Below are 13,550 nucleotides of genomic sequence, written 5' to 3' on the forward strand. Positions count from 1 at the left end.
AACAATTTATGGATCGGTCGTACAAAATCAGCATTTTATTGAGCTCTATTAACTGTATAAATTGAAGTGAGCTCAAGTTAGCCCGAAGCCACATTCCGAATTTCCAAGTAAAAATACTTCCATTTGAAATAGTCGTTTCTTGGGATTTCGATTGAACATTTCGACAAAATATTTTCGCAAGACTTTCAGTGTTTTTATATCCATGTTTAACGCGATCAAAATTTTGATTTATATGAATCATTTTGTATATATTTTCATGTTCACGTGAACATATATTTTTTAAATCTCTCCTGTACCCAAAAAATCGTTTCATATAAGTTATTGAGATCTCAAATATCGTCTGCACATACTACGAAAAGGTGGTGAAATAAATAATTTTTCTCAACTTGATGAACCAATGTCACGTGGCTACTAATAACGCTGCCACAATTTAAATGCTCGAGCGCCTATGAACAGCTTGCAACCTATAATGAGCCATAATAGCCACATAATTTCAGAATGAACCTAAGTGTTGAGTTCAGTGCCCTACCGTAACTTTTATTGGCACACTAGATAAGCGTAGAACGCAGTCTTAGCCGATAATGACACGCCGAAAGATATAAATGTAATCGTTTATAGCAAATTTTGTTGTAAGAGCGCAAAAATTTGTACTGCGTCTTTGTTGTATTACTTTTGCAAATGCGTCGCACGCAATTTGTCGACTGAACAGTATTTGTATATAATTAGCAAAATTACTTTTTACAAAGTGTACTTGCACTTGCTGTGTTCCATTAAAACTGTTTGAAATGAATGCAAACGTTTGCTAAATTTCTTAAATATTTGTTTTCATTTTCATTTTGTTTTTGTAAAATTTCTTACATGCATTTAATTAATATATATTTTGTTTTATGAATGAATGAATGAATTGTATGCTGCTATCACAATAATTTGTTTACAATTAAATTTGCATTATTTTTTAATATTATTAAATTTAATTTTAATACGTGTTTTTGTTGTGTGTGTGTACAACGTGTTTGCAGGGTTGCATTTTGTTTTCTGATTATTTATTATATTAATTCTTTTATTTATTTTTTTTTTTAATTATTTTTTTTATTTTTCAACTTTCTCGTTTTACTCTCTAGCAAAGAGTTGTGTTGTTGTATTTATCGTTATTTTAATTTAACTTAACTAGCACTTAAATATAATTCGTATTAAAAATAATATTATTTCTGTGTTATCGTTTAAACATTATAAATTCTATATTATACATATGTATGTATGTAAGTAGTTATTATTAAATAATATTCGTACTCTGTTGTGTGATGATTTGACTTTTGCATACTGCATGAATTTCTGTATGTACATATGTAATTTTTTTATGTTGCACAGTGTAATGCGTACAATGCATGAACTGAATACTATTTGTTATTAATTTATGCACAATTTGTTAAGTCAAGTGTAATTTTTTTTAGTTTTTCAATTTTGCTTTTAATTTTTTTTTTATTAGAAAGTTAATTGTTTGCCCATATCCAATTTTTAAATCATTTAATATTTTTTACTTTATTATTATTAATATTTTTTTATATTTAAATACTAAATTTTTGTTTTTATTTCTGTTTTATTTTTTATTTATTTTCAATTTTTTTTATTTCTTTTTTTATTAGAAAGTTAATTGTTTGCCCATATCCAATTTTTAAATCATTTAATATTTTTTACTTTATTATTATTAATATTTTTTTATATTTAAATACTAAATTTTTGTTTTTATTTCTGTTTTATTTTTTATTTATTTTAAATTTTTTTTATTTCTTTTTTCCAAATTAATATTATAAGTCTGTTTGTTTGAGCGCAATTTTTCAACATTTCGCTACAGAGCGTTTGTTGTTTACGAAAACTACACATTTGTATTAACTTAAATGCATAGCAACAGTTCAGTTTTCGAAAACCACATAATTTTTTTTTATTTAACACTCATTTTTTTATTTTTTTGTTTTTTTTGCATTGTTTTGAAAGCTTTAGTACAATTAAACAATTTAGATGTGAAAGGGTGTTTGATGTTTCGAAAATTAGACAAAGCAAAAACCAAAGTTAAAAAATTAAGTGATACTACTAGAAAGCATAATTTAAATATTTATGTAATATTAATATGCACTTAGTACTTTTTGTAAAATTTTGTTAGTTCGAAACGAAAAAAGCGCATAACTAAGATTTTTTATTATTTAATTTACATTTTTGAGCAATTAATAAAGGGTTTTTCAAAAGTGACGCTACAAAAGTAGACCGATAGGAACAGCAAATTACGCCATATTTTTATTCAGTATGATTTGTCATGTTATCATTGAGAGATATACGATCCAACGAGTCGAAATTATCAAAATGTACTACCGAAATTCGGAGTCAGTGGCCATAACTTTAAGAGCGCCACAACTTTAATTAAGGTCATCATAATCGTTCTGTCTGACCGCTCAATGATAACCGCATGTTTTTGGCACAAATTAAACGATACGGACTTGAACAATATGTGGTTCCAACAGAACGGCGCCACAAGCCACACAGCGAATATCAGGATCGATTAATTGAAAACCAAGTTTGTTGGGCCCTTATTGAAAAACCCTTTACACATTTTTTTATTGAAAAAAAAAATATATAAAAAATATAAAAATACTAAAAAATATATTTTTTATATAAAAAAAAAATACTAAAAAAAATATATTTTTTTTAGAAAATGAAATTTAGAAAATGAAAAAATATATTTTTTTTAGTAATTAAATAAAATATTTTTTTACATTAAAAAAAATCAAAATATTTTAGTTATGCTCTCTTTATATTAAAAATCGCCAAATACACCCATTAAACGACACAGCGTTAATATTATTCTCGATAGAGCAAATTCATAAAAAGTTAAAATAAATTCTCAAAAGCATAAAAAAGTAAATTTATGCCACAAAACCAGCAGTCTTATGTATACAAATAATATTTATGCGACAATATGCTAAATTGGTCGAAATCGACTTAAGTGATTTCTAAGAAAACGCTGGAGCTTTTATTTTATAATTTTAAATTATTCTCTTCTTAAATTCGTAGTAATATAAAATATGAAAGCGAGTTTCGAATAGAAACCTCCAATACCCTTAGGATACCTCAAATTATGCACAATAACTGAAGTCGACTTAAGCTTTACATATTGCCGCTGTTATGATTAAAAATTTATTTTCTTGAGAAAAGTTTAAGATTTGATTTGAGTATTGGAAATATTTAAAAATTTAATTTGTTTTCAAAATACATTTGAACTTCCATAACTCGAATAACCATGATCCACAAAAAAACTTCGAGTTATGGCAGGTAATTTGTATGAAATTTGACTTCTATTGCCAATTCAAGAGTTCGAATTATGGAGAATTTCGAGTTATAGAAGTTCGAATTATGGATATTCAACTGCATTTTCATGTGTATCAAAAGTTAAATGCTGGAAAAATGTAATTTCAAGTAAATTAAAATTAAAAAAATAAAAAAAAAAATATTTTACTTTTTAGTTAAATTATAATTTATATATTTAAAGAAACATATTTTTTATGAAAGTTTATAATTTTTATTAATTGTATACATTTAAAATCACAGAAATTATAATTTTCTTAAATTACGATGAACATTTGCTTAATTTTTTTTTTCCAAAAAAAATATTATTTTAGTAAATAATGATACTCGATTTTTATTGCAATCGAAATAATGATTTTATTAAATAAAGCTGAATTTTTGCCTAATAGTTTGTTCAATAAATATAATTTCTATTTATGTTTATGGAAAAACAGAAAATTTTTAATGTATTTTTAAACAGAATTTTTATAAAAAAGTTTCCAAATTTTGACAAATTTTTTTGAAAAGGTGTTACTTGTTTTTAAAATTTAAAAAAATGTGAGTGTTTTTAAATTAAATATATTTTTTATTTTTATTTTTTTTAATGTATTTTTAAACAGAATTTTTATAAAAAAGTTCCCAAATTTTGACAAATTTTTGTTGAAAAAGTGTTAATTGTATTTAAAATATTGAAAAATGTGAGTGCTTTTAAATTAAAAATATTTTTTATTTGTGTTATAAATAATTTTCGAAAACAAATTCTTTATTTGAAAAAAAAAAGTGTTTTATAGCAGAAAATTTTTAATGTATTTTTAAACAGAATTTTTATAAACAAAGCTCGCAAATTTTGACAAATTTTTATTGAGCAAGTGTTACTTGTATTTAAAATTTTGAAATGAAAAATAATTTTTGATTTGTGTTATAAATAATTTTCTAAAGTAAATCCTAATTTTTTTTCAACTATGAAAACTTTGAAAAATGGCTAATTTTAATAAGCGCTTGTGTGACATAAAATAAGAAATTATATAAAATTATTAAATTTTGTATATCATTATTATTTTTTAATCCGTATTATTATTTTAATATAACCAAATTCGCTGCTGTGTCTAATGTGGTGTATTTGGCCTGCTCTAAACTTCATTATTTGTGTTAATATGTTAGTTTTAATTACTAAATGTGTTTATATGTAAATTTAAATGTACTTTGAAAGCCTTTTATTGTTACTTTGTATTTGTTTTGTATTTTTACTTAAACAACTGTAATTAATCTCAATTGCAATGATACTGACATTTGTTGGCTATTACTATTTATATTTAAATATATTATTTATTTTCACAAATTGCATTTTTACAACACAATAATTTGCAATGAAAATGAGTACGCATTTGCTTATGTTTGTATGTATGTATGTAGATTTGGCATATATTATATAATTTATTTTTTTTAGTTTTTGTTTTTGCATACGCTTCAATTTGAACATCTTTTGATTTGCGATATTTGAGTGTTTGCTAATAAATTTTTTTTTTTGTTTACATAATTGAAAAAAAAATATTTTTTTTTTACATAATAATGACCTTGAATTTTGAAATAAAAATCAAATTCTTATTTTTTGCACCTATGGAGAAACGAAATTATGGAATTCGTTGAAATATTTAACCAAAAAGTTTGCGATTTTCCGCTTTAATTTTCCGAATAAGATTTAAATCGAAAAATATGTATGTATGTATGTATGTAAATGTAAATATGAGAAATGCACGCGAATATATGTATGAGTAATTTCATATTTTTTCCTGTTTTCATGCTTGTATGAAAGTTAAACGTTAAATGTTGCTTAAATCAAACGAGTACTTATATTATATATAATTATTATTTTTTTAATTGCTAGCTGTAAATTACTAAATATTTTCTTCTTCATAATTGTTGCAGTAAATTGCTGTTGTTGTTGTTGTTGTTGTGTAAAGTCATAGCTATGCATTGACAGCCTTTGTCCAACTTATTAACTTGCCTTTAAACGCATGCGCAGACATCCACAACACATCTCGGCAGCAATCGCAATCGTCATTGTTGTTGTTGCATTTACAACTCATCCATTAGTCAGTTAGTGTTTATATCGTTTCTTCTCCGTTACATTAGTTAGGCTAATAATCGTATTCGGTGGTGCTATTTTTGTGGCTGCTGCTACTGTCACACGCCCATTCACCTGTTCCAACTCCACCAAACGCTCGTGTCGCTGTATTTGTTGTTGCTCTTCATCACCACCACCACCACCCTCCTCATTAGCCAACAAGCTTGTGTGCTCCGACTCAACAACAACACTACTCGCCGTCAATGGTCAATATCATTGCACTGTGTTGGCTAACATAGCAGATGTTGTTGGTGTTGGTGCAATGCTGGCTGCGGCGGCGGCCGCTGCTGCTGCTGCCGCAGTTGTTGTGGGACGTTCACCCACATCTTGACAGATGGTGTGCAGCTTTTCCATTTCCGATTTCGTCACTATATTAATAGAGCTGACTTTGGCGCGTTGATAGGCCACCACTGTGTTCTCGCCCAGACACTTAACGCACACATAGCCAATGAGCACGGCAATGCCGACGGTGAGTACGCGTACCAGCGGATCGACGTAGAGTTGTATGACCACCCAGGCGCTGGCGCCGGCGACGCACATCAGTGTGATCAGTATGATTGTCTTGGTCCAGTGTTGCATGTTGAAGCCCTTCTCCCAGTCGAGTCTACAATTTGGGTGAGGAATTGAAATGAAGCTATTAGTATAACGGAACTTAAGGTGAGTGTGAACAAATACCATTTTTTTTTTAATTAAAAACAAAAATAAAATTAAAACAAATATTTTATCATAACACTCTACGGCAAAATCAAATTCTTCCTGGATATTGCACCAAACTAATTTTTTTTCAGGAAATTGAATAATAAGTAAAAAAATTTTATTTAACTTTTTTATGATTAACTTTTTTAAAAAGTACTTTTTTCGAACTTCGAATCCAAATATTTCGATTTTGGAGACTAACTTCGAAAATCGAAATCGAAAAGTTAATCATAGTTTTTTAAAAAGTTCTTTTTCGAACTTCGTATCCAAATATTTCGGTTTTGGAGGCTAACTTCGAAAATCGAAATCGAAAAGTTGTTAATCATAGTTTTTTAAAAAAGTACTTTTTTCGAATTTCGAATCCAAATATTTCGGTTTTGGAGGCTAACTTCGAAAATCGAAATCGAACAGTTTTTAATCATAGTTTTTAAAAAAAGTACTTTTTTCGAATTTCGAATCCAAATATTTCGGTTTTGGACGCTAACTTCGAAAATCAGAGAATACAATTGTTGTACTTATGACTTGAATCTCCCGACAAAAAATAGTTTGTTCAAACACAGCCGGGTGTTGTACAGTGTAGAGTTAGTTTAATGTTCTAATAATTTTATTTTTTTATCAATTTATATAATAACTTCATTATAACTTAATTAACTTAAATTAAATTCCTTACTTTTTGCTCTTCTCAATTTCATATGGAAAACCACAAACTTTACACGACAACTGCGCATCGGATGAGCTACAACTCTCCACGAGCCAACGTTTGAGACACTCATGATGCACGGAACTAACATCGCCAGTGCAACGACAGGGTTGTATGAGCGGCTCGGGCTTGTCACTGTCATAACAAATCCAACAGTCTTTTTTCGTCAAAAACGATTGTCCCTCCTCGGGTGAGAGACTCTTCGTCTCCGCCGATGTGGTCGGTATGGATGGGTCAATTTGACGCGACAACAATTTGCGTGGATTTAAGATCCACAACTGTTCGGGCGCCATTGAATTCCACAAGCAGCAGGGGAACCAAACAGCAACGCCCATCTCTACAATGCGGAAGACAATGTCATGCCAATTGCGCGAGTACACTGGCACCCTAAAGGAACGCAGGAGTATAAAAAATAGGTAATTAATATTTATTTAGTGCTTTAATTTATTAAAACAGAAATTTAGTTTTTTGACATGAAACTCACTTGGTTTTCCAGAAATCGCCCAAAGTCTCTGAGGTCAGGAAGCCCACAATGACGATTAACATAATCGCCTGCGATAAGAGACCCAAACGTGACTGATGCAGCTGTGAGGCATTCACAATCGCCTCACTGGGCCCCAGTATTTTGCCAGTTTGATCGTAAACGAAACCGCCGCGCAATTTGAAAAACACCTCCACACCATAGATCAAAAAGAACACGACCACAATGAGCAAGAGCACGGCATAACAGCCGTTGAAGATGTGCGCATAATTTTGGCGATCGGCGATGATCAACGAAGAGAATACCTCAACGCCGAACAGACTGTAGAGAAATAAGTTAAATGCTACAAAGCCGAGGAAACTCTTCGATAGGAATTGTGACTTCTCCCAACGGATGTCGCGTAAATGGAAAATCTGTAAATAAAAAGTGGAGTGATGTGGTAAGTGGCAATAAATTTGAGAAAAAAAATGAAATAAATTTAAGAAAATATTTTTTTAGAGATGTTTTAAAATTATTCGATTATACTGGACAAAAATATTTTAGTATTTTTTTTTTTAAGTAAAATATTACAAAATATTTATTATATTTTACTATAAAATATTTATTATATTTTACTTATATATGTATGATATTATTATTTTTTTATTTTTAATATTTTTTTTCGATCAGAAAATGTACGTTCATATCCTTTTAATTTTTTTTTTATTTATTTTTTTCAAAACGAGATTAAAATTTCAACTGAAATATTGCTAAATTCAGCAACTTCGTATTTTTATCATTTGTTTAGCATACAAATACATATATTTATTAAATAAAATATATGAACTTGCATTTTCTGAAACATAAGAGTACATGCAACACAGACATTCTTGCAATTTTTAAAGGTTAGTTGTTTTTTATGTGATTAACCTCTTAGCTTTGGCAAATGTGTGTGAAAAATATAATTGAAAAAAAAAAATAGAAAATTCAAAATAATCAGTAAAGAAATATTTAAAAGCGAGTGGCAAAAGAACATATATGAAAAAAATTTTGAAAAATTCAAAATTTCAATTTGAATTTTTTTCAATTATACATAATTTTTTCGATTGCATTACGTTTAGCACAAATAATGGTGAAAGTTTTTTTTTCAAGAAATTTCAAAGCTCTTTTGTGCTTTTTTTCATTTTCGCGATAGTTTTTTATTTTTCCAATGAAAATGCGCTTTAAAACGAGCAGAAAGATGATTAATAATTCAATTAAGGTTTACAACTTTGCTTCCGCCTTTTTTTTTTTGTAAATTTAAAGATTTTTTTGTATAAAAACGGTTACAAATGTCGATGAGTCTCAGCCGCACTTTTCTTGGAATTAAAAAAGAAAAGCAAAATTTCCCCCAAATGTCGAGAATTCGGCTCAAAAAGTGACATTTTCAGTTGAGAATTAGTTTTGGGATGCCAACAGATCTCTATAAATTTTTGTTGGATTAATGTTGACACAAATGTCCAAGATCGATATAAAACAATTTAATCGATTTAATCGACCAGTGCTTGACCCTAGAGACATCTATTGGAAAACGACGGAAGCAAAGTTGTAGATCTAATATTTCTTAAAGCATTTTTACGAGAAAAAATAATTTCTCAGTTCATAAAAAAGTTAATTGAATTTCGAGTATATTTTCGAAGAAATTTATTAATGTAATTTTTTTAGAATTTAAACAATAGAAATCATTGAAAAGTATAACGAGAAAAAGCTTTACCAGAAGCTTTCGTTAATTTAATATTTACAATTTTATTTATAATATTAATTAAAAATTAGTTTTCACAAATTTATTTATAATATTAATTAAAACTTAGCTTTCCTAAATTATCAAAACTAAAAAGAAACAAATTTATGCCAAATAAATAAAACAATTCCATTTTTTATTAAAAGTATAAATTTATTAAATAATTTTACACTCATCCAACTGAACTCCATAAATAGTAAATTTGGCTAAAATAAATTGTAAAAAGAAAGCACAAAAAATTTTCAACATTATGCTCCAACTTGCGGCACTAGAAATTGAAAATTTCCAAATTTTTGTAAACAAATTTTCGCCAGAGATCAATCACATAAAAAAGCAACTAAATTTTAAGAATTGTGCGAATTTCTGTGCTGCATCACTTAGGGGGGAGGGCGCTACGTCGAAATGTCACATGTGCATAATGGTATTCAAACTGTTACAGGGGTGCCTTGATTTGTCCGCTAGAAAACGCCACAGAATGTTTGCCATTGTAATTTTTTGTTTGCCACGAAATTTTGGTTCAAAGTGGTCCAATTGTTTATGTAAGAATTATAAATTGTTGCTTACAGCTTTGCTGGGTGAAGTTTTATGCTCCCATTTGGGAAATCCGTTTTGGTGATATCGGATAAATTTAGAAATACATATGTATGTTCTACGATGTCTCCAGAAGGTTGATGAATTCAATTAGTAGCTTCCTTGTTATTTACAACCGAGCAAAGTTGTAAGCGCCAAATTATTACACATTTTATATTATAATGACTTATGTACATTAAAAAATAAATTTTGGACCAATTTGAACCTCCTTTCGGTGCAAACAAAAATTACATATGGAAAACATATGCAGTGGCCTTTTCTAGCGGCTCTATTTCAGCTGAAAAATAGAGCAAAAAATTTAGTATATGCGCTCAAAAAGTGTAAATAATTCTGTATATGCAGTATAAGTTATTAATATGTGTGCTAATAATGTTAATAAAAAAATTTTAATTAAAAAAATGTCATTTAAAAATTACAATTAATTATTAAAATTAGTGAACTAAATTTCTATTAGCAAATTACTCAAAAATGTTGACAAAATTTAAGCTAAATTAAATTAAAAACTATGTACTTTTGAAATTATTTATGGAAATAAGATATGAAATTTCACGGAATTTCACTAGCAAAAAATTGTAATAGAAAACAATTTATTTCTGTGAAAAATACATTAAAGTTCAGGTTAGTTGTAATATTATTAAAAAAATACGAATGTGTAATCTTTAAAAAAGAAATCAAAATTTAAAAATAAATTTAAAATTAAAAAAAAAAAACATTACAAGAACTTTTTTCTCTAAGTATTTTTACACGAAGTTTTGGATGACACAAGAATAATAAAAAGACACACTCACGAAACTTAAATAAAAAAAAATTGCAATGATTGTATAATATTTTCGAATTTTAAATTTTCTTTTCATAATTTTTATATAATAGTGATTGTGAATATCACTCAATTAAGTATTCAAAAAATTAAAAAATGTTATTATATATTCTTTTAATTATTTTATGGTTTAAAAGATTTTTTTTATTTTGATAATTATTTTTTGTTCGCAGTAATTTTTATTTTAATTTAAATTTTATGCGGAAAAATAAATTTAATAAAATAACAATTATTTGTTTCATTTCATTGATACATATTTGTGTCCAATTATTATTATTTTTATTCATTATATTTTTAGAGAATTTTTATTATTATTCGGGGCTGTTGTGGATGGTAGATTTGCTGAATGTCAAAATTGCCAATCAAATCTGATTTTGAATGGTGTCACAGAATTTGATTTGATTTTCATTTTTTTCGAATATAATCAGGGGTGTTGTGGAATCCAAGACAGATTGGCTGAATGTCAGAATGACAAACCAATTCTGATTTTCATTGGTGTCACAGAATCGGATTGGATTTTCGTCTTTTCGATTATAAGCAAACCAATATTCGCATCAGCTGTTCTGCTATTTATTCATGGGGAAAAATTAGCAAGACATGTTTTTGGAATTGTAATCATATAATTAGGTCGAAATATTCATTAAACCCAAAAAATATAATTAAAATGGGAAATTATTTCAGCTTTTATTTTATTTGGCAATGAAAGTAGCGCAAAAAAATGAAAGTTTTAAGGAATCACAGTAATTCGCTTTATGCTCAAAGGAAGTCAAAAATAGTAATTATTTTTATGTGAAAATGTACATATTTAAGTGTATATATACAGTGGAACTTCTCTAACTCGAATCACCATAATCCACAAAAAAACTTCGAGGAAATTTGTATGGAATTGCCTTTCAATGCAACTTCAAGAGTTCGAGTTATGGAAGGAAATTTGTATGAAATTTGATTTTTAAACGATTTTGCCAATTTAAAAGTTTAAGTAATGGAGATCTTCTGGAAGTTCCACTGTATATTGTTTAACTTTTATATGAAAAGTTTGAAATTTCCGTGATCTAATCTGAATTACTTATTTTGTAAAATTCTTAGAATATTTTATTTTTTCCGTTGAATTCAATAATTACGTCATTTGGCGTTCTTATCTTATTTTTTAATAATAATTATATTTTTTCCAACGCGTTTTAACGGCAAATCAAAATAAATTTGAACAAAGTGTCACAAATCTGTCAGCCCCGAAGCTCTTGGTTTGTTTCTGATAGTTAATTGGTTTCCATGACACCTAAAACCAATAGAATTTCTGATTCGAACATCAAACCAATAATATCCGAATTCATGACACGAACCAGAATTTTTTGTCGGTTTGAATTCTGATTCCGACAACTGTCAGATTCCACAACAACGCTGAATATTTTTAGAGAGTTTTTATTATTTGTAATTTTTTTTTTTTTGGAATAGTTAAAAATTCCCGAATTATTAATAAAGCTCACCTTCACAATTTTTTTAAATTATTTTTACAGAAACTGCACCTAACAAAAAAAAATTTTAATTTTTCGTTTAAATTTTCAAATTTCGTTGTGGTACAAATGTTGGTTATTTTCACAAAACAAAAAAATTTTAATTTATTTTTATTTTTTTTTTTTTATTTCCAAAGGTGTTACTATATTATTATAATATTATTAATTTTCACAAAATTTCAAATTCACTTGAATTTATACTGATGTTTTTACACCCTTTTCATCAATTCACCATATTAGCTGTAATTTATAACAGTACTTTTTGTTATAAATTAAATTTTATACGCAAAAATAATTTCATTCAAATTAAAAATTTTTTATTTCATTTCACTGACACGCAAATTTGACGCACATCCTCGCGATTTGACCGATTCGTATTGAATGTTGATGATGAAAAAATTTATTAATATGCACTTTCATTAAAAATAAAAACACACAGAAAAAAGTTAAAAAGAATGTTTACTGTTTTAAGTACGGAGAAAGGTAATGATAATGAAAAGAAATATATATATATATATATATATATATATACAAATTAAAAAACAACAAAGAACACCTACAATTGCCGCGATAATTGTACTATGTACTAAAAAAAGTGTTAATGAAAACACCGAATTATCAACTGAAGCCAACTTCCCCTTACGTGCATTTATACGTAATTTATATGGTTAACCCTCTAGTGCATATGCCTGCCTACAGACGGGGTGTTTTCAAAATCAGATATAAAATATTTCTTTTAATATTAAAATTCGGATTTTTTTTCAAAAGAACGCTTAAAGTTCAACTTACGTAATGGTTTTTTCAGATTGGCAATACTACTTCTAGTTTTGACGTACTGTCAATTTGAAGTGACAGATTAGCACTTTCCCGCCAATTTAATTATTTTTGCAATCAACACAATTTTCTGAACAACAAGAAATATAAATTCTTGTGTCGTTTCAAGTTGAAAAAAATACTTACGGGTGTGGAATTTTGTGCTCTTTATGATAGTGTTCGATTTATAATAAAAAAACTAATAGCAGGTGAGTAAATTCGAAAATATTGAACTCCGCCTTGAGGCGGACTCATGCATTGCGCTGCCTACCTTTTTCAAGTAAAATGAAATATTTGTGATACAATTGAAAATTTTTCTTATTTTATTATTGAATAATAATCAGATATGTCGCGTTATTCTAAGACCCATATGACGGATGAAGAAATTCGACAATATTTCGAAGAGTCGCAATTGGTAACTGATACTTCCGACAATGAATGCGATTTTGATAGTGACGATTCTGATATGGATCCAACCTACTCACTACCGGAAAATGATACGATCATTGATGCAATGCTAAACTCCTCAGAAATGATGCGAAACGCAATCGAATGCAGTTTGAATGTGACAGACTTTGAAGAAAATGCTGAAATAATTGAGCTGCCACCGATTCCTCCATTGCCTGTTTGTGACGTTACTTCTAGTGTATTCTTACCGTCGACAGTGACACGTTCTGTGCACAAAGCATTAGAATCGCAAGAAAAAATCGGAGTCCTACCAGCT

At 27.9% G+C, this 13,550-nt stretch overlaps 1 protein-coding gene across 5 annotated transcripts in view; it reads right to left on the reverse strand.

Moving 5' to 3' along the window:
• Positions 1 to 798: 798 nt before the first annotated feature.
• The window catches only part of LOC105217910 (uncharacterized), a 63,683-nt gene continuing 50,931 nt past the window's right edge, over positions 799 to 13,550 (reverse strand). For all 5 annotated transcript variants that reach the window (XM_054227959.1, XM_054227958.1, XM_054227956.1 and 2 more), the window contains 3 exons: positions 7,339 to 7,748; positions 6,825 to 7,241; positions 799 to 6,062 (listed from right to left, as the gene is read on the reverse strand). In XM_054227959.1, the coding sequence (XP_054083934.1) occupies positions 5,672 to 6,062; positions 6,825 to 7,241; positions 7,339 to 7,748 (1,218 nt within the window). In that variant the 3' untranslated portion in view covers positions 799 to 5,671. The remainder of the gene's footprint in view (positions 6,063 to 6,824; positions 7,242 to 7,338; positions 7,749 to 13,550) is intronic.

The sequence above is a fragment of the Zeugodacus cucurbitae genome, chromosome 3, assembly GCF_028554725.1.
Source record: "Zeugodacus cucurbitae isolate PBARC_wt_2022May chromosome 3, idZeuCucr1.2, whole genome shotgun sequence".
Classification (NCBI taxonomy): Eukaryota; Metazoa; Arthropoda; class Insecta; order Diptera; family Tephritidae; genus Zeugodacus; species Zeugodacus cucurbitae.